Source organism: Mobula birostris, chromosome 27 (assembly GCF_030028105.1).
Source record: "Mobula birostris isolate sMobBir1 chromosome 27, sMobBir1.hap1, whole genome shotgun sequence".
Classification (NCBI taxonomy): domain Eukaryota; kingdom Metazoa; phylum Chordata; class Chondrichthyes; order Myliobatiformes; family Myliobatidae; genus Mobula; species Mobula birostris.
In genome coordinates, this window is record NC_092396.1 from 18,952,777 (window position 1) to 18,974,515 (window position 21,739).

The following is a 21,739-nucleotide window of genomic DNA, read 5'->3' on the forward strand; positions in this document are numbered from 1 at the left end:
CGTAGTCCAAATCATTGACATACACTGTGAAGGGCAGCAGTCCCAACAGTAACCCCTGTCGAACTCCATTGGTAACTGGCAGTCAGCCAGAATAGAATCCCTTTATACCAACTCTCTGTTTTCTGCCAACCAGTTAATACTACACCCATGCTAGTAACTTCCCCGTAATTCCATAGGCTCTTATCTTGCTAAGCAGCCTCATCTCACCATATAACTATATAACAATTACAGCATGGAAACAGGCCATCTTGGCCCTTCTAGTCCATGCCGAACTCTTACTCTCTCCTAGTCCCACCGACCTGCACTCAGCCCATAACCCTCCATTCCTTTCCTGTCCATATAACTTTAACTTTAAATGACAACATCGAACCTGCCTCAACCACTTCTGCTGGAAGCTCGTTCCACATAGCTACCACTCTCTGAGTAAAGAAGTTCCCCCTCATGTTACCCCTAAACTTTTGCCCTTTAACTCTCAACTCATGTCCTCTTATTTCAATCTTCCCCACTCTCAATGGAAAAAGCCCATCCACATCAACTCTATCAATCCCCATCATAATTTTAAACACCTCTATCAAGTCCCCCCTCAACCTTCTACGCTCCAAAGAATAAAGACCTAACTTGTTCAACCTTTCTCTGTAACTTAGGAGATGAAACCCAGGCAACATTTTAGTAAACCTCCTCTGTACTCTCTCAATTTTATTGACATCTTTCCTATAATTCGGTGACCAGAACTGTACACAATACTCCAGATTTGGCCTTACCAATGCCTTATACAATTTCAACATTACATCCCAACTCCTATACTCAATGCTCTGATTAATAAAGGCCAGCAAATCAAAAGCTTTCTTCACCACCCTATCCACATGAGATTCCATCTTCAGGGAACTATGCACCATTATTCCTACATCTCATGTGTGGCACCCTGTCAAAGGCCTTCTGAAAATGCAAGTACACCACGTCTACTGCATCTCCTTTGTCTACCCTGCTTGTAATTCCCTTAAAGGATTCTAGTAAGTTTGACAGACAGGATTTTCCTTTTAGGAAACCATGCTGGCTTTGGCCTATCTTGTCATGTGCCTCCAGGTACTCTGTAATCTCATCTTTAACAATCGATTCCAACAACTTCTCAACCACTGATGTCAGGCTAACAGGTCTATACTGTAGTTTCCTTTCTGCTGCCTCCCACCCTTCTTAAATAGCAGAGTAACATTTGCAATTTTCCAGTCATCCGGTACAATGCCAGAATCTATCAATTCTTGAAGATCATCGTTAATGCTTCCACATCTCTCCAGTTACTTCAGAATCCAAAGATGCATTCCATCAGGTCCAGGAGATTTATCCACCGTCAGACCATTAAGCTTCCAGAGCAACTTCTCAGTTGTAATTTTCACTGCACAAACTTCACTTCCCTGACACTCTTGAATGTCTGGTACACTGCAGACGTCTTCCACTGTGAAGACTGATGCAAAATACACACTCAGTTCCTCCGCCATCACTGCATCTCTCATTACAATATCTCCAGCGTCATTTTGTATTGGTCCTATATCTACCCTTGACTCTCTTTTACCCTTTATATACTTAAAAACATTTTTAGTATCTTCTTTGATATTGGTTGCCAGCCTCCTTTCATAATTCATCTTATCCTTCCTAATGACCTTCTTAGTTTCCATCTGCAATTTTTTTTTTAAAGTTTCCCAAACCTCTATCTTCCCACTAGCTCTGGCTTCCTTGTATGCCCTCACTTTTGCTTTACTTTGGCTCTGACTTCACTTGTCAGCCACGGTAGTGTCCTTCTTCCCTTTGAAAATTTCTTTTTATTTGGAATATATTTGTCTTGCACTTCCCTCATTTTTCCCAGAAAGTCCAGCCATTGCTGCTCTGCTGTCCTTCCTGCAAATGTCCAGTTCCAGTCAACTTTGGCCAGTTCCCTTCTCATGCCATTGTAATTTCCTTTATTCCACTGAAATACCAACACATTGGATTTTATTTTTTTTTCTCTCAAATTTCAATGTGAACTCGACCATATTGTAATCACTATTCCCTAAGGGTTCCTTAATCTTAAGCTCTCTTATCACCTCCGGATCATTGCACAACACCCAATCCAGCACAGCCGATCTCCTAGTGGGCTCAACAACAAGCTGAGCCCACTATCATTGAATAAGTTCAAGATGAAGAGTGACAGACATTTAAACTGCAAGAGAAAAAGTGGGATTGGTGAGAAACCGGGCAAGCAGTGTGCCAGTGTCGGCACTGTATCGCCCATGATCCTATTGAAAAGCAAAGTAGGCTCCAGGGATCAAATGACCTCCAATTTATGAAAGATGCTACTAAAATGCAATTTCTATATTGATTAGCATTCATTGACTTCTAAATGGGAATATGTGTTTCTCACTAGGCATTCAAATTCTGACAATGCAGAGAAATTCTTTGCTTTAGGGCTTGATGAACTGGACTTTGATAGTCACAGTGCAATTAGATTTAGGTCTGGATTTGGAGGCAAGGCTTCAACTGAAGCAACTGGGACTGAGTTCTTTTTACAGCTACTGGCCTTCTTCTCAACAGCAGTACCAAAGGGAGTACATTTGCAGTTTTGCAATTCCCCCTCCCACATCAAGTAATTTAAATGATGCAAGTAAAATCTAATCTCACTGATGTGAGCCTGTGTGTTTCAAATACTGATTTCTTGAAATCTAATCAACCACAAATCAGGTGCAAATTACTGAAGATTTATTAGGTCTTTGCACAGGATGAGTGACGACAGTAATTGAGATATACAGTAGACTTGAGGCACTCAGTATGAGCAAAGTAGCCAGAAGAATTGCCTGAAGTACTACAGACATTTGGAATGGAGAAACCACTGCATTCAAAGTGGAAAATTTAATAAATATTTGAAGCACATCATCCCGCGGGAAAAAAAAAGAGTATTAGTTTCCAGGAATGCTTACAAATTATGTCATGAATGCAAAATTACTACAGTGCATTACTTCACTTCATTCAGTTTCATTGGATTCAGTGTCCAGACTTCATTTATAAGATACAAACACAATGGTGTATTATAACCATTTCAACACAAGCACCTCAATTAAATTTAAATGCTTCAAAAGGCATATAAAATGTTCAAAAGTAGAATGCCGGAGGTGGTATAAATCTGAAATGGAACAGGAAGAGCAGGAATTATTCAGCAGACCGAGCAGCATTGGTGGTGACCTGAACTTTTAATTCAGTTTCTGACTCCAAAGACATTGCTTAACCTAACCTATTTCCAGCACAACCTGAGAAACTCTTGCATGATTTGGCATTTAACTAGAATTTAAATCTTTGAATTGCTTGCAAGTTCCAATAATAAAAATTTAGAACAAGTAAATGTATGGTTTTGATCTTGACCTGCTGTAAGAAACTGAAATCGATTGCTGATTTTGCAGGTCCTGTGTTTCGCAGTTCTTATCAACATGAAACTGATATGAAGTAATTCCAGTGAAGAAATATGGGAAAGATAATCTTGTGAAGCAGCAAATCCAGGATTTTTGCAGTGAAGAGAAAGGAGCACATATCTAGCTCCTAAGTAGTATGGAATGTGAGACTTACAGGCTAACTTGCGTCCTCAAAGTAGGCTGCTTTGTCCTGGATAATGTTAAGTTTCATCGATGTTGCTAAAGCTTCATTTGGCCATGCTAGTGGAGAATATTTCATATGCTTGGACTAATACTTTATAAATGGCAGAAAAATGTTGAGTTTCTTGCTACAGAAAGATCAGCCTCTAACATGCTCTTATAACCAAATTTTGAGTTTGTTCAGGCAACTTTCTAGTCAATGGTGGTCCTCAAGATGTAGGTGACATGTTAATTTAGAAAATTATTTAATACATGGGAAGTAGTTAGACTTTCTTCTGTAGGTGACCCTATATTGCTTTTGTAGCACAAAAGTTACTCGCAACATTTCAAATGAAGCAGTAAAGTAATCTATTTCTTTCTGTTTGCTGGCACTGATATCCACATTACCTGATCCTTACTTGAAAAGAAAATCAGTTACTCTCTTTCTCAAAGTAGGCCTGCTCACTGCCATTTTTTTTCCACAATGTTCCTCCCCTTTTTGTGCAGGCAACGATCCTGACTAAATTCTGGTTATGCCCTGGAGGATGCAACAAGCTATCAGAAATCAAAAAGCCCTCTGCACTGTACTGCAATTCACTTTCACAGCAATCTCGGCATGAAAACATTTGATCTACTATAGCAAAGTAGGGCAGAAGAAGACACAAACAATAAGACCAATATGCCAGAAGGGATTCTTCACAAATCAGGTAATTTCCACATTTTGTACAACACAACTCTCACTAGAAGAATACTTGCTACTTGTTTGTTCTGTACTGAATAAGAAGCCAAGTATAACAGTGACAGTCCTTGTTCTGTATCAGACAATAGCTGGTCTGGAGGGATGGCTGAACAGTATTGGTCAGGTGGGCTGGCCGGGTGGTTTGTACTCACAACAAACATCTGGCTATAGAGGCAGACAAACTGGCACTATTATAAATGCCTTGCTGTTCCATAGAAATCCTTTGGTATAGTTAGAGTGTAATTTATCAACCCCTGCATCACAGGGATGCCTACAGTACCAGTGAAGCTCCAGTTATCTAGCTGCCTGCAGCTTTCTACCAGACGAAAAAGAGATACCTTTCTTTCTCCTTGATTAAATGGCCTCTGTAACCTGCCTGCTGCAGCACTGGGCACCATTCTGGGAGATCCTGATCATGTTGCCAACTCCCTTCTGAAAGGAGGCAAAGACAGAGGCAAAGAAATTTTACCTACTCAAAATGATTCTCTCGGTGCGTCACTCTTCAATGTCCTAAGTCACTGACACATTTGCTAAGGGAAGCGGGTGGGGGAGCAGGGGCACCAATCAAAAACAAGACCATATAGTGCAGTTCAGCCCCAGGGCCTGGTAATCATGACATCGTTCTTCATGGAACATAGTTGGAAACAACTGGTGTGTTACATTGGATCTGTACACTATATAACGACTTCAGAGACTTGGGGAAGATCTAAGTCATGAAAGAACACCATGTAAATGCAATTTTTCTTTCAGCACTCATGAAAATATGGTTCTGCAAGCCAGATCTTTTTTCAATTAGCAGGTTTCAGTTCAGTATGTGAACTAAGAAAGGAAAACAGTTACAGTATCTAAAGTAGAATGATAGCACCTTCTCCCCATAGTAATAAATGAAGAGTCTGTTCATTTCTGCAGTTACCAAATATTGCCCACTCCTTCCTCGTTTACATTGCCTGGTTTGGTTTTACAATCTTCAAACTATCCATCAGTTTAGTCAAACAAACACTTCCTGCATTTGGTGCTATATTCAATGCTCTGGGAAAGTAATAAGACAGCTGGAAGCAATTATATCCTCTACAATTTTAAAGCTAAAAGATTTGGACCAAAGAAACAGTATTTCTTTTGATATTCAGAAAAGTGGTTCCTCGTCGAGCAAATCCCAAACTACCTGCTTATAATTCCAAGGAAAAGCTACATGAACTATGCAACACAACTTCACAGTACTTTGTAGTTCAAATGTTTGTGAAATATCAAACTTCTCAATCCAGCAGCAAAACTCTTATGTATGTCACATGCCAATTTGGCTCTGTCCTCAATCTGCAGCTGTTCTACATTACTGTCCACTGTGCAAATGCTCAAAATGTCTGGGCTATGGGAAGTATAAAAAAAACACCAAGTACAGTACTGGTAATGTCAGAACAACTCTGATATGTAGATACAAACAGGCTGTGTGCTTAGCCCCCTGCTCTTCTCACTTTATACTTATGACAGTGAGGTGAAGCACAGCCCCCGATGCCATATTTGAGTTTGCTGATTGCACCACTTTCGTTGGCTGAACCAAAAGTGGTGACGCATCAGCATTTCGGAGAGAGATTAAAAATCTGGCTAAGTGGTCCCACAACAACAACCTTAATGTCTGAAAGACCAAGGAGCTAATTAATGACTTCAGGAGGAGGAAGCCAGAGGTCCATGAGCCAGTCCTATTCAGGGGATCAAAAGTAGAGTGGGTCAGCAACTTTAAATTCTTTGGTGTTTTCACTTCAGAGGATCTGTCCTGGATCTGACTTGTGGGTGCCATTATAAAGAAAGCATGACAGTGCCTCTACTTTCTTGGAAGCTTGAGAAGATTCTGCATGTCATCTAAAACTTCAACAAATTTCTATAGATGTGCGGTGGAGAGTATATTGACTGGTTGCATCATGGCCTGGTATGGAAACACCACTGCCCGTGAGGGGAAAAGCCAACAAAAAGAAGTGGATACAGGCCGGTCTCTGACGCATAAAGCCCTCCTCACCATTGAACACATCTACATGGAGTGATGTTGCAAGAGAGCAGCATCCATCATCGAAGATCACTGCTGCCATTAGGAAGAAGGTATGGGAGCCTCAGGACCCACACCACCAGGTGCAGGATCAGTTAACCTCAACCATCGGGCTTTTGAACCAGGGAAGATAACTTCACTCACCTCAACACTGAACTATTCATACAACCTATGGGCTCACTTTCAAGGAGCTTCATCTCATGTTCTCAATATTTATTGCTTCTTTCTTTCTTGTTTTTCCCCTTTTTTTGTATTTGCACAATTTGTTGTCTTTTGCATATTGGCTGTTTGTCCATCCTGTTCGGTGCAGTCTTTCATCAATTCTATTGCATTTCTTATATTTACTGTGAATACCCACAAGAAAATGAATCTCACAGGGATGTATATGGTGATATACATGCATTTTGATAATACATTTAACTTGAACTTTGAAATTAAAGGCCCATGCAGGTCTACATTCATCAATGAAATAATTGAAAAAAAAAATCTTTTCACCTTCTTGAAGAGGATAATCTTGCTGGTAACACAAAGTGAAATTAATGAATCTACTGTTTCCAACAGCAAGCATTGTTGATTAATAACATCAGCCCTAATTCTTCAACAGCATCTCTTTCAGGAATCATGGAGCTCAAATGCATGCACCTTCCTCAGGTGTTCAAATGTCATGTGTGAAGCTGTTGTTATCTTATCAGCTAACTCATCATAAAAGATAAAAGTACAATTTACATAATGGCTATAACAACCATGAAATATCCCAAAATCTTAAATGCAATAAAATGCAGTCATGGTTGCAATGTGGAAATGCCTCGGCCAATTTACTCTCCCATTCTTCTTCAAGATAGTGCAACAGGATCCAAGTCCTAAAATCAGCCTGTGAATACACAAGAGGGACTGTGCGTGCTGGAATCCGGAGCAAAAAAAAATAAACTGCTGGAAGATTTCAGTGAGTCAAACAACATCTGTGAAGAAACAGGTTCCAAAATGTCAACTATCCTTTGCCTCCACTGATGTTGTTCAGTCTTGCTAATCTACAAACATTACATGCTATTTATTGTGAGTATATCCTTTCTTTGGTAAGGATACCCAAACTTCACACTTGTCCAGGTGTGGTCTCATTAAAGCTCTGTATGATTATAACAAGACGTATTTACTCTGTACTCAAAACATACCATTTGCCCTCTTAACTGTTTTATTTTCACCTGCACGTTTATTTTCAATGAATCAGAATCAGATTTAATATCTCCGGCATATGTCATGAAATTTGTTAACTTTACAGCAGCTTTACAATGAAATGCATGATAAATAAATATAGAAAAAAACAATTACAGTAAATATATACATTTGTCTTTTAAATAGTTAAGGTAAAATAAATTGTGCAAAAAAACAAATAAAAACAGTAGTGAGGTAGTGAAGAAGGGTCCATGATATTAATGTAAGATTGTATTCTACATAAAATATTGAATTTCATTTGGAAAAACTAAATTTTAAATCTCTTGTGGGAAGTTGCTATTTCACTTTTGAGTGCACATGCTGGTTTGTTTTTATTATATTTTCAACATGGTCTAGATGGATTATACGGCCTGTTTCTGTGCTGTAGTGCTCTATGATTCCAAGGACATCCAGATCAATTTGTGCTTCAACACTCTTCAGTCTATCATCTTTAAGTTTTTCTGGTTTCTGCCCCACCAGATTTATCTGTATTTATCTACATCATAATTGCATCTGCCATGTATCACTCACTCAACTCCACTTTCTTGTTTCAAATCCTCTTGGCATCCTCATAACAACCAGTTTCCTGTTGTCAGCTAACTTGGAAGAATACAGTATTTGGTTCCCTCATTGAAATAATTGATAAATAGCATGAACAGCTGGGGTGTAAGCATCCATTCCTGCAATAGCCTTCTAGTTACCATTTGTTGTCCAAAATAAAACACCCATTTATTTTTACTCCCCATCCACTATCTTTCAACCAATGTTTAATTAATGCCATCATGACAGCTCAATCTCCTGCTTTAATTTTGTATACAAGTCTCTTATGTGAATTTTATCAAAGACCTTCTGAAAAATCAACTACACCATATATACTCCTTCTCCCTTACCTATTTTACTAGTTACATCCTCAAAACATACTATATTCCATAGATGTTTGGAAGATCATGATGTGTGTCCTCTTCATTGAAGACAGAACCAAAGTATTTGTATAATTGCTCTGCAATTTCTGCTTCCAATTATAAATTTCCCATTTCCGTAATGGATCTATGTCTTAACCAAATTATTTCCTTTTACAAACTGCTTTTATTTCGTTTGTAAGTTTACTGTCGTACTCCACTTCTGCTCTCATAGTCCAACTCATCCATGCCAACCTTGGTGGCCACCAAGCTAATCCCACTTGTTTGTGATTGGCCCTCTGAACTGGGTGTTACTATTCCAGAGGACCTGTACTGTACTCAACATGCAAGTGAAATTGCAAAGAAAGTACGGCAGTGCCTCTACTTCCTTAGGAGCCTGTGGAGATTTGGCATAACATCTAAAACTTTGACAGACTTCTATAGATATGTAATGGAGAATATATAGACAGGCTACATCATGTCCTGGTATGGAAACATCAATGCATTTGAACAGAAAATCCGACATGTCAGTGCATGACCTTCCCTACTGCCGTGTGAGGCCACACTCAGGTTGGAGGAACAATACCTTTTATTTCATCCGGGTAGCCTCCAAAAGGATAGCATGAACATTGATTTTTCAAACTTCTGGTAATTGTTCCTCCCCTCTCCTTCTCCATTCCCCATTCCAATTTCCCTCTCTCACTCTATCTCCTTATCTGTCCATCATCTCCCTCTGATGATCCTCCCCCTTCCCTTTCTTCCATGGCCTTCTATCCTCTCCTATCAGATTTTCCCTTCTCCAGCTCTTTATCTCTTTTGCCAATCGACTTTCCAGCTCTTTACTTCACACCTTCTCCTCTCCCGGTTTCATCTATCATCTACCACCTTTTACTTCTTCCTCTCCTCCTCTCCACCCTCTTATTCTGATTTCTTAACTCTTTTTTCCAGTCCTGATGAAGGGTCTCCGTCCAAAACATCGACTGTTTACTATATTCCACAGATGCTACCCGGCCTGTTGAGTTCCTCCAGTAATTTGTGTGTGTTATACTACAAAAGATAGTGGATTAGGCCCAGTGTCTCACAGGTAAAGCCTTCCTAACCACTGAGTACATCTACATGAAACGCTGTAATAGGAAGGTAGCATCCATCGTCAGAAATCCTCACCACCCAGGGCATGCTCTCTTCTTGCTGCTGCTATCACGTAGAAGGTACAAGAGCCTCAGGACTGTTGGACCTTCTACCTGATAGAAGAGAGTAGAAGGGGTGAGCAATTTCAAGTTCCTGAGTGTCAAGATCTCTGAGGATCTAACCTGGTCTCAACATATTGATGCAGCTATAAAGAAGGCAAGATTGTAGCTATGTTTCATTAGGAGTTTGAAGAAATTTGGTTTGTCAACTAAAGCACTTGAAAACTTCTATAGGTATACCAAGGAGAGCATTCTGACAGTTTGCATCACTGACTGGTAATGGTTGGGGGGTGGGGGAGGTTACAGCATAGGACCAAGAGAAGCTACAGAAAGTTGTAAAATTAGTCAGCTCCATCTTGGGTACAGGCTTCTGTAGTACCCAAGACATCTCCAAGGAGCGATGCCTCAGAAAGGCAACGTCATTAAGGACCCCTATCACCCAGGGCATGCCCTCTTCTCATTGTTACCATCAGGTAGGAGATACAGAAGCCTGAAGGCACACACTCAGCTATTCAGGAACAGCTTCTTCCCCTTTGCCATACGATTCCTAAATGGACAATGAACCCATGAACACTACTTCACTTTAAAAAATATATTATTTCTGTTTTTGCAATATTTTAAATCTACTATATATATATATACACACACACACACACAATGCGCTGGAGGAACTCAGCAGGTCACTCAACATCAGTTGAAAAGATTAGTCGATGTTTCGGGCTGAAACCCTTTGTCAGGACTGAAGAAAGAACTTTGGGGAGGGTTTGAAGAACACTGGTAGTTGAAAAAAACAGTAATTTTTAAGACAAAGGAGTGGGGGAGGGGAAGCAGGGAGGTGATTGGCAGGAGAACAATAGTAGAAGGAGGCGGAACTATGAGGGAGGTGATGCGAAATAGGGATAGAGGAACTGCTGCTGCTAAGTTAACAAATTTCGCAACACATGCCGGTGGTGACAATAAACCTGATTCTGATTCTGATTCTGATTCAGGACTCACACCACCTGGTTCAAGAACAGTTACTAACTCTCCCATCAGGTTCTTGAATAAACTACATTCACTTGCTCCATCATTGAAATGTTCCTACAACCAATTATGTCATTTTAAGGACACTTCATCTCATTATCTCAAGTTTTTGTTATTTATTACGATTTATTTATATTTGTATTTGCAGTTTGTTGTCTTCTGCACTCTGGTTGATCTTTCATCAATCCTGATATATTTACTATTCTATCGATTTGCTGAGTATGCCCACAGGAAAATGAATCTCAAGGTTGTATATGGCGACATACATGTACTTTGATAATAACGTTTACTTTTGAACTTTGATAATGAGGTGGAAACTCTCTGCTTGAAGGCTGATAGTAATTGAAAGCCGCAACATGTTTAATAAGTAACTGAATGTGTATTTGAAGAACTGTGACCTGAAGGACTGTGAACTCACCACTGTGATCTAACTGAATTCTTCTTTAAACTGGTATAAACATGATGGGCTGGAAGGCCACCGTCGGTGTTGCATGTTTTATTTAATGATTCAATGATACGGAAAGTACCAGGGAGGAAACGAAGGTGCCTTGCAGAAGAGGAGGAAAAAAATGTTTTTTTAAAAATGTTTAAAAATAATGAAACATCTGATTTTATTTATTTATTTAGAGATACGGCGGGAAATGACCAATTAACCTACTAACTAGTATATCTCTGGACCGTGGGAGGAAATTGGAGCACCTGGAGGAAACTCACGAGTTCATGGGAATGACACATAGACTTCTTACAGATAACATTGGAATTGAACTTCAGACTCCGCTGCTTCCGAGCTGTAATAACGTCATGCCAACTGCTATGCTACCTTTCGGCACATGAGCTTCCAGTCGTCCATAATATCTTTCTAAATCTTAACAACTCTTTTACCAGTAGTGTATAAATTATCCTGCCTGACTCAGTTACAAGTACAGCTGTAGATGACTGATCATTCAGCTAATCTTTAGTACTTCTGAATTTGGTCATGGAAACAACAATGCCTTAGCCATTACGGCCCTATGGGATAAGGACACTTGGAGGCAAAAGACGTAGTAAGCACATAATAAATGGAGGCAACAGAGAAGATGCATCTACTGAAATGGTATTCACAATACTGCATCTGAGGAAGTTACATTGGCCTATATTTTTCTGGATTTTGAATGAAAAGCAAAAGAGAAGTCAGTATATTTCCAAAGCAAACAAGGAAGTTCCAAATTGGCCAGCAGAACTCTACCAGCTATTTCACTACTGGGCTCCAAGAAAAGAATAAAACGTTGTTGAGTTATTTTTGTTCTGTTTAATACTTTAAATTCCATCAAAAATAAGTAAAGGTGAATAAATATTGTAGCATGGCCACAAGAAGGCAGCATCTCTCATCAAGGACCCCCACCGTCCAGATCATGCTTTCTTTTCCCTGCTGCCATCAGAAAGAAGGTTCAGGAGCCTTAGGTCCCACACCACTAGGTTCAGGAACAGTTACTACCCTTCAACCATCAAGTTCCTGAACCAGTGTGGATAACTTCACTCACCTCAACACTGAACTGATTCCACAATCAAGTGTGCGCCACAACGCTGAGCTCTTCTTCCGTCACCCCTGTGTCCGAGCCTACTTCTTCGGCAAGAATTCCACTCCCCGCACTGATGATCCCTTCTCCCACCTCCAACCCATCTCCTTTTCTTTGACACTCCACTCTGGTTCTCTGTCTCCTCTGGATCTTTTCATCTCGAATTGCCAACAAGACATCAACATGCTTGACTTCAACACTTCTCTGTCTTCCTCAAACCTTACCCCTGCCATTCGACTTCAATGCCAACCTTACCATCAAACCCACAGACAAAGTGGGTGCTGATGTAGTGTGGTAGATTGACTGCTACCTTGCTGAGGCCAGGCAGCAACCAATGTTCCCTCTAATTTATAATAACAAGTGTGCACAAAAATTTTGAGCTGTGCAATTTTTTTTGCCCAAAAACAACAACTTGTGTGCACTGAATTTTATATATAGAAATATTCATTTTAACTAGCAAAACACTGTCAATAAGAACTTGGATCTCCTCTGGGTTTGATCATATTCACTCTCATTCACCTGCACTCTCTTAAAACATACATAGCTGGTCTGTAGTGAGTAATGAAAGATTCCCTCCCCAGAGAATTTGCACACCTTCCATATGTGATTTCCTTGCTAAGTGACACTTTGAAAAGTCAAGTTTCCAAATATCAGTCACTTCTTCTCAGTTGAAAATTCTCCAGCAACTTTTGCAGGTAACACCGACTTCTGTACTGTACATAAATATTTCTCGTAGCCGCACATTCCTGACCTCATGAGCTTTTGGTATAGCAGTTTCTACTGTTTCATTAAGCCATTCGTTTTAAATGAACTAGCAGTCCTTTTGCGCTTCATGATCTTTGCGTTTTTGGAATGTGACATAGTGAAACAATAATTTCTTCTGTATAAATAAGCCAGTTCTAAAATCTGCCGACAAATCATTGCAAACTCCACGGTATCAACACCATCCGCATCAGAAACTGGAAAAGAAAATGTCATTGTGTACGATCATGAAATATACTTAACATGGCAATGAGGTAGAGGGTGACAACATTTTGTGCACAGTCTAAATTCCTTTGTGCACTAGTAGCAAAAGATGTGTGCATGCACACATATACACACCCTACAGGGAACATTGGCAACATTTTTCAGATATCTCTTGTACTTGCTCCTTAAAGAAGACCGCACTCTAGACCATCAGAAAACTGTCTCTGACACCATCACTGACTTCATCAATTCTGGAGAACTCCTATCCACTGCCACCAACCTCTTAGTTCCCTTACCACACACTGCTATCTTCTACTTCCTATCCAAGATCCATAAACCTCACCGTCTGAGTAGGCCCATTGTCTCTTCCTGCTCCTGCCCCACTAAACTTGTATCTTCATACCGCAACACCATTCTATCCCCTTTGGCTCAGTCTCTTCCTACCTACATCCACAGCACTTCTCACGCTCTGGATCTCCTTACTAACTTCCAATTCCCTGGCCCTGACCACCTCATTTTCACCATGCATGTCCAGTCCCTATATACTTCTATTTCCCATCAAGAAGACCTTAAAGCTCTCTGCTTCTTTCTCAGTAAAAGAACCAACCAGCTCCCTTCTACCACCACCCTCCTCCGTCTGGCAGAACTAGTCCTCAACCTCAGGAATTTTTCCCCACTTTCTCCAGACCTGAGGGGTAGCCATGGGCTCCCACTGTGCCTGCCTTTTTGTTGGCTACATAGAGCAGTCCATTTTCCAAGCATTCCCCTGTAATGCTCCCCAACTCTTTCTCCACTACATTGACGCCTACATTGGTGCTGCTTCATGCACCCATGCTGAGCTCATCAATTTCATCAACTTTGCCTCCAACTTCTAATCTACCCTTAAATTCACTTGGTCCATTTCTGATACCTCCTTCACCTTTCTTGATCTCTCTGTCTTGATCTCTGGAGACAAACTGTTGACCAACACCTTTTATAAATCTACCAATCCCCACAGTTATCTTGACTATACCTCTTCCCATCCTGTCTCCTGTAAAAATGCTATTTCTTTACTCAGTTCCTTCATCTCCACCACATCTGTTCCCAGGATACAGCTTTCTTTTCCATCTTTAGAGAACAGGGCTTCTTTTCTTTCACCATTGATGCTACCCTCACCCGCATCTCCTCTATTTCCTGAACATCCAGACTCACCCCATCTTCCTACCACTTTAACAGTGATAACCTTAACTATCATCCAACAAACATTTTCCACAACTTCCGGCATCTCCAAAGGGATCCTATCACCAAATATATCTACCTGCCTGCTCTCTCCATTTTCTGTAGCGATCGCTCCATCTGTGATTCCCATGTCCATTTGTCCTTCCCCACTAATCTCTCTTGCAGCACTTATCCCTGCAAGTGGCCAAAGTGCTACAACTGCCCACTCACCTCCTCCCTCACTTCCATTCAGGGCCCCAAACAGCTCTTCCAGGAGAGGCAACATTTCACTTGCGAATCTGCAGGGGTCGTCTATTCTGTCCAGTGCTCCTCTGCATTGGTGAGACCCATCGTAAATTGGGAACTGCTTTGTCAAGCACTTCCGTTCCATCCGCCAAAAGCAGAACTTCCTGGTGGCTAAACAATTTAATTCCAATTCCAATCCCTGTTCCGGAATGTCGTCCAAGGCCTTCTCCTTAGCCACGATGAGACCACTCTTATTTTCTATCTGGGTAGCCTCCAACTTGAAGGCATGAATATTGATTTCTCCTTCCAGAAAAAAAATTCTCTCCCCCTCCCCTCTTCTTCTACTCCCTACTTTGGGCTCTTACCTCTTCTCCTCACCTGCCTATCACCTCCCTCGGTCCCCTCCTCCTTCCCTTTCTCCTATGGTCCACTCTCCTCTCCAGCCCTTCACCTTTCCTACCCACCTGGCTTCACCTATCACCTTCTAGCTATCTCCCTGTCCCACCCCCACCTTTTATTTAGCGTCTTTTCCCTTCTTTTACAGACTGTTTATTCAATTCCATAGATACTGCCTGACCTGCTGAGTTCATGCGGGGGTGAGGTGTGTGTGTGTGTGTGTGTGTGTGTGTGTGTGTGTGTGTGCGCATGTATTTGTCTTCTTTTACACAATGGTTGTCTGTCAATCTTCAGCATAGTTTTCATTGATTCTCTTGTTTCTATTGTATTTCTTTGTTCTACTGTGAATGCATGTAACAAAATGAATCTCAGTGTAGTATGTATACTTTCAACTTTAAATAACTGAGCTAAAAGACACTGGAACCTTGCACCTTTAGAATGCTGCTCCCACATTTGTAAGGTCTGAAGCAAATAATATTTTGAATTTCTGCTTGATTAAGCCTGAAATATCACCAATACAGCTTTCGGCAAATGGACATACCCCTGGACTTTTTGCATGTCTAACAAAGTTACAACCTGTTATTGGCAGATAGAGGGCCAAAAGAGAAAAAAAATCTTTCTACAATTGCATCAAAGCACAGTAAGCCAAAGATCTACTCTAGGCACTGCCCAAATTCAGTACTCAAACATAATCTAGATTCACAGAGGCCTGATTATCTTTAACCATTAAGAAGCTTCAGTTTATTCTTTGAAATAAAGGATTATTTTATTTAATTTAGAGATACAGCACGGTGGCGGACCCTTCTAACCCAATAAGCCTGAACTGCCCAGTTACATCATGTGACCAATTAACCTACTAACCTGCACGTCTTTAGAATGTGGGAGGAAACCAGAGCACACGAAGAAAATCCATGGGTCACGGGGAGAACGTACAAATTCCTTACAGAGAGTGGCAGGAATTGAAACCCGGTTGGTGGTATTGTAATTATGTTTTGCTAACTGCTATGTTGCTGTGCCACACAGAAAAAAAAGTGGTGGGGAATAATCAGGTCAAATGCAAGCAAATCCAAAAAAAAATTATAGGGCAAACCACTATGTAATTGCAATAAATTTACCATAAATGTCAGTAAGGGAGTACACACACATCCCACCCTCAACTTGGGATATCAAAGGAAGTTGTAAATGTCACAAAATAATAAAACGGCTGATCTGCTAATCAGTTTGGAAAAACATGCATCTTTAGCTCTCAGGCACATTATTACTATAAAAATATTGTATGTTTTCAAGGAACTAATATTGTAGTGAAGTACAATAGTTAAATATTGATGAGTTAAAGAAGCCATAACAACTTACCTGCATTTTCCTAACCCTGAAATGTATCCAATACTATAAAAAACACACTTATGCATTTTTTAACATTTTGCAATTACCTGTTCACTGTTGTACAATTCCAAGGAAATTTCACAGAATGAATCATTCACTAAGAATCAGCAACAGACAGTTCAGCAGGCTACTTAATCAGAAGGTTTTATAACAAAATCCCAGTGATATTCAGCAGACGACACATCAAACATTTTCTATTGAAGCCATTGGACTAAATATAGTCGGAGAAATCAAGTCCATTTTGTTACCTCCCTAGCCCAAGGGATTCAGACCGATTTAGAAACTCTCAGCTTTTAGTTTCACTGAGCTGACCTAACTTCATATGCCAGAACTCTATTTTTTGGATAACATAGAAATATTTATGTATACTCCCAATCAGATGTTCAGCACAGAAATAGGCCCTTCAGTTCATCACATCTACACCAATCATCAACAACCCATTTTGCATTAATCCTACATTAATTCTATTTTTATTCTCCCTGTATACTCCTGAACAACCCCCCTCCCCCAAGATCCTAGCACTCACCTACAGACAAGGAGCAATTACAGACGTCCCACCTCTCCCAGAAGTTCCGGGAGTCTCCCGCATATTAATAGTGGCTCCCTGATGCCCGCAAATTATATACAATATCCCGCAAATCAATTTTTTTTGAGAGCGAGCGAGCGCAAGAGCGACCACGAGAGAGAGAAAGAGGGAGTGAGAGAGAGAGCGAGTGAGAGAGAGAGAGAGAGCGCGAGAGAGCGCGTGCCATGATAGAGTGTTAACTCAGTGCATATTGCATTAGCCAACTTGGGTCTCCTCTGTGCTAAGTGAGAGTTCTGCCTCCTAAACCACTAGTCTTGTCACCTCACCATGATGATGCTGTCGGTATGCAAAGTAAATTATAGGTACAGCGGCATGCAAATGTTTGGGCACCTCTGGTCAAAACTTCTGTTACTGTGAATAGTTAAGCGAGTAAAAGGTGACCTGATTTCCAAAAGGTATAAAGTTGAAGATGACACATTTCTTTAATATTTTAAGCAAGATTTCTTTTTTATTTCCATCTTTTACATTTTCAAAATAACAAAAAAGGAAAAGGGTGCGAAACAAAAGTTTGGGCACCCAGCATGGTCAGTACCTAAGACTGATTTATTATACTTGTGCGTCAACTCAACGCTGTAACCTACACAAGTGGCCTACGCGCGTTGTGAGCATTTATACTTGTGCGTTGGTAGTGTCTGCATCACTCTGCAATTCGGGCACATCACGCATGCACACACACCTGCCTGTGCAAGGCTTCGTGGTCATGGTAGTCTTTCCCGGGGTAAACAAGTTTAAAGCGAGCGCCTTTTTTCGTAAAAGCGAAATGTGTGCTCCATAATTTCGGAGGTCTGTAAAGCTTTACAGAAAGCATTGCAGCCAGAGTTCCTTCCCTGCCCTTCAGTGGGCCAATGGGAAGCTATTGTAGCGTTGGAGGAAATGCGATGCTACCAAGCGGACCAATCACAGTTGTTGCAGTCTGTGTGGCTGCGATGTGCAGTTACATTTTGGGAGATGTACGCGTCAGGCTACGGCGTAGGGATCCACGTAGGCCCTACGTAGGGTTCGCGGCGACACCGTACCTACGGCGTCGAGTTGACGCACAAGTATAAATCAGCCTTTAGTAACACCCCCTTTGGCAGGTATCACAGCTTATAAATGCTTTCTGTAGCCAGCTAAGAGTCTTTCAATTCTTGTTTGGGGGATTTTTGCCCATTCTTCCTGGCAAAAGGCTTCTAGTTCTGTGAGATTCTTGGGCCATCTTGCATGAGCTGCTCTTTTGAGGTCTATCCACAAATTTTCGATGATGTTTAGGTCAGGGGATTGTGAGGGCCATGGCAAAACCTTCAGCTTGCACCTCTTGAGGTAGTCCATTGTGGATTTTAAGGCGTGTTTAGGATCATTATCCTGTTGTAGAAGCCATCCTCTTTTCATCTTCAACTTTTTTACAGATGGTGTGATGTTTGCTTCCTAAATTTGCTGGTATTTAATTGAATTCATTCTTCCCTCTACCAGTGCAATATTCCCTGTGCCACTGGCTGCAACACAAGCCCAAAGCATGATCGATCCACCCCCGTGCTTAACAGTTAGAGAGGTGTTCTTTTCATGAAATTCTGCACCTCTTTTTCTCCAAACATACCTTTGCTCATTGCGGCCAAAAAGTGCTATTTTAACTTCATCAGTCCACAGGACTTGTTTCCAAAATGCATCAGGCTTGTTTAAGATGTTCCTTTGCAAGCTTCTGACGCTGAAGTTTGTGGTGAGGATGCAGGAAAGGTTTACTTCTGATGGCTCTTCCATGAAGATCATATTTGTGCAGGTGTTGCTGCACAGTAGAACAGTGCACCACCACTCCAGAGTCTGCTAAATCTTCCTGAAGGTCTTTTGCAGTCAAACGGGGGTTTTGATTTGCCTTTCTAGCAATCCTACGAGCAGTTCTCTCGGAAAGTTTTCTTGGTCTTCCAGACCTCAACTTGACCTCCACCGTTCCTGTTAACTGCCATTTCTTAATTACATTACAAACTAAGGAAACAGCTACCTGAAAACACTTTGCTATCTTCTTATAGCCTACTCCTGCTTTGTGGGCATCATTTATTTTAATTTTCAGAGTGCTAGGCAGCTGCTTAGAGGAGCCCATGGCTGCTGATTGTTGGGACAAGGTTTGAGGAGTCAGGGTATTTATAAAGCTTTGAAATTTGCATCACCGGGCCTTTCCTAACGATGATTGTGAACAAGCCATAGCCCTAACAAGCTAATTAAGGTCTAAGATCTTGGTAAAAGTTATCTGAGAGCTCAGATCTCTTGGGGTGCCCAAACTTTTGCATGGTGCTCCTTTCATTCTTTTCACTCTAAAATTGTACAAAACAAAAATAATACATTAATCTTGCTTAAAATGTTGAAAAGAATGTTTCATCTTTAACTTCATGACTTTTGGAGATCAGTTCATCTTCTACTCACTTAACTATTCACAGTAACAGAAATTTTGACCGGGGTGCCCAAACTTTTGCACACCACTGTACATCTCTTGGTAAACACTTGAACGTCCTAAAAACACCTTTAAGAAAGCAAAATTTGAGGGCCGATGTCTGGAGCTCCGCACCCGATCTTTTCAGGAGCAAAGGCAGGACTCATTTCTCCAGTTTGAATAGAAATTAATGTTCCATGTTTTCAAGATTTCTTAAAACCAATTAAATTCTAATTCCCAATCTAAGGAATACTTTGTGGATAGCTTTAAATTCATCCTTTACAGCATGGAATAGATTTACACTAACACTTACAAACATAACTAGAATGGAACCTCTAACCTCTTTCAAGAAATCTCAACATGATGCCTGCATCCTTTAGACCAGTGATTCGCAGTGCGGGTGGTTACATACCCAAAGGGGGCATTAAGGGGAAATAGGAGTCGTCAGGGTGGGGGGTAATTGGCACCCTAACTCAAGGCACAAGATCTGACCAACTGTTAGTAGAACAGCTACTTCCAAAAAAAATGGACAAGAAACTGGAACACAGGAAGAACAATAGCTCTGCAGGCAGTGAGCACAACACGTCTGAAACTAGGCAATCTCATCCAACCTTACCAACCAAACAGAGATTATTGGAGATGCACAAATTAGCAACTAGGGTGCCCAACAGTTACCCTCGACTCGCAGCACACAATGAGTTCATGCAATTTAACAGTTGGTAAGTCAAATACACCCTCTCAACTTTCTCTACAGATCTACAGAAAACAGGTCATGCAACGATAAACAGTTAACTACTCAGATTCACTGTCCAGGACCAAACAGTGAAATAGAGCCAATCAGTGAACCTGACAAAGGGTCTTCAATCTGAATAGTTAACTGTTTATCCTTCCACAGTTAATGCATGAATGAGCATTTTCTGTTTTAATGTCAAATTTCTGGCAAATTTGTATCAATTTTCTAATTGATACTAAGTCTAGTCTTTTTCTCACACAAGTTAAATGTCTCCAAACTCAGCTTGCAAGTAAACTTACCTTTATTTTTAAAATTGCTGGTGAGTACCTCAGGACATGACAAACCGCAAGCATCACATTGTGCTTCTTGCATGCTGCAATGATGTCCTTACAATCATCAACAGTCACCTGGTTAACAAATCAAATAAAATCAACTAAGTTATTTGAGAAATTCTACTCTAAAAGAAGTCTGCATTCTCAAAAAAAAAGTTAAATAACAGAGAAGGGTGTGAAATAACATGAGGTGGATTAAGGTGGTAGCACATGTAATTTTAAGGACCTGATAAACAGATCTTTGGATGTGAAGGGAATCAAGGGTTAGTACATGGAAGTAGCCCCGAGGTAACAGATCAGGCACAATCTTACTAAAGGTAGCAGCAGGTGTGAGAAACCAAATAAGCTATTCTTGTATTTATTCATATTCTCAATTAGAATGCCACTGGGAGATTTTTACATGGCAACTAACAACTGGGATGACTTGTCAGAAAAGTTAACTGATGCCAAGCCACCTGGTTTGCTTAAGGACCTGGATGGGATTTTTTAAAGGCGTATAGTCTGGCCTCACTAATTGGATCCACAAAAATCCCAACTCCGTCCAAAGCACAATTTCCATGTTGAATCTTATTTGCATCATAATTCAGAATCATTGTTCAAGTTTCTGTTTATTCCACAATGGCTGAAGTTACATGTAATTCAAAATGTTCATCCAACTCAATCATAGCTCATCCAGCTGACCATAAATCCTGGTGGGTACTGTCTCACGGTCAGGCCTCGATACCACTTGTCCAGTGGATTACAACCACAGAAAGTGCTCTCAGGAAAAGATCCTTCTCTCCTTTAATTGTTCCTTCCTTGCCCAGTTGTCATTCTTGTCTCCAATCTTTTGTTTGTTGCAAATACCTGACAGGGTGCCGCCTGCAGTATTCTTATTCATTTTTCTGCCAAAATGCAGCAACTCTCAATGACTGCATTTTCTATTCGTACCCAGGCTCCGTAGTACTTTTGCTCTCCCACTGCCAGGATATCCAGCGCCTCCGTTCTCTGTCACTTTAATGAATTTACTCCTCTGCCACATCCCCACAGATTTTGGTCTTTATTCTCCTCAACCCCCTTACATTTCTGTAGGACTTTGCCAGTGGCAATTTCTGTAGATTTTCCATCTCCTATTGATTGACCTCCTCTTCCCTTCACCATTTCCTTCTCCACTAATTTAATCTGACTACATTCGTTCAATTGAATGCCATGTTCTAAACCTGTATGACCCAAATATTAAAATTTAGCCTAGGCTTGTGTGAGTATTTTGTGGACCTAGGGCCCA

At 40.7% G+C, this 21,739-nt stretch overlaps 1 protein-coding gene across 2 annotated transcripts in view; it reads right to left on the reverse strand.

The window, feature by feature from the left end:
* Positions 1-21,739, reverse strand: part of LOC140188446 (putative oxidoreductase YteT) — a 207,406-nt gene that overhangs the window by 130,927 nt on the left and 54,740 nt on the right. For both annotated transcript variants that reach the window (XM_072244730.1, XM_072244729.1), the window contains exon 6: positions 20,443-20,550. In XM_072244730.1, the coding sequence (XP_072100831.1) occupies positions 20,443-20,550 (108 nt within the window). The remainder of the gene's footprint in view (positions 1-20,442; positions 20,551-21,739) is intronic.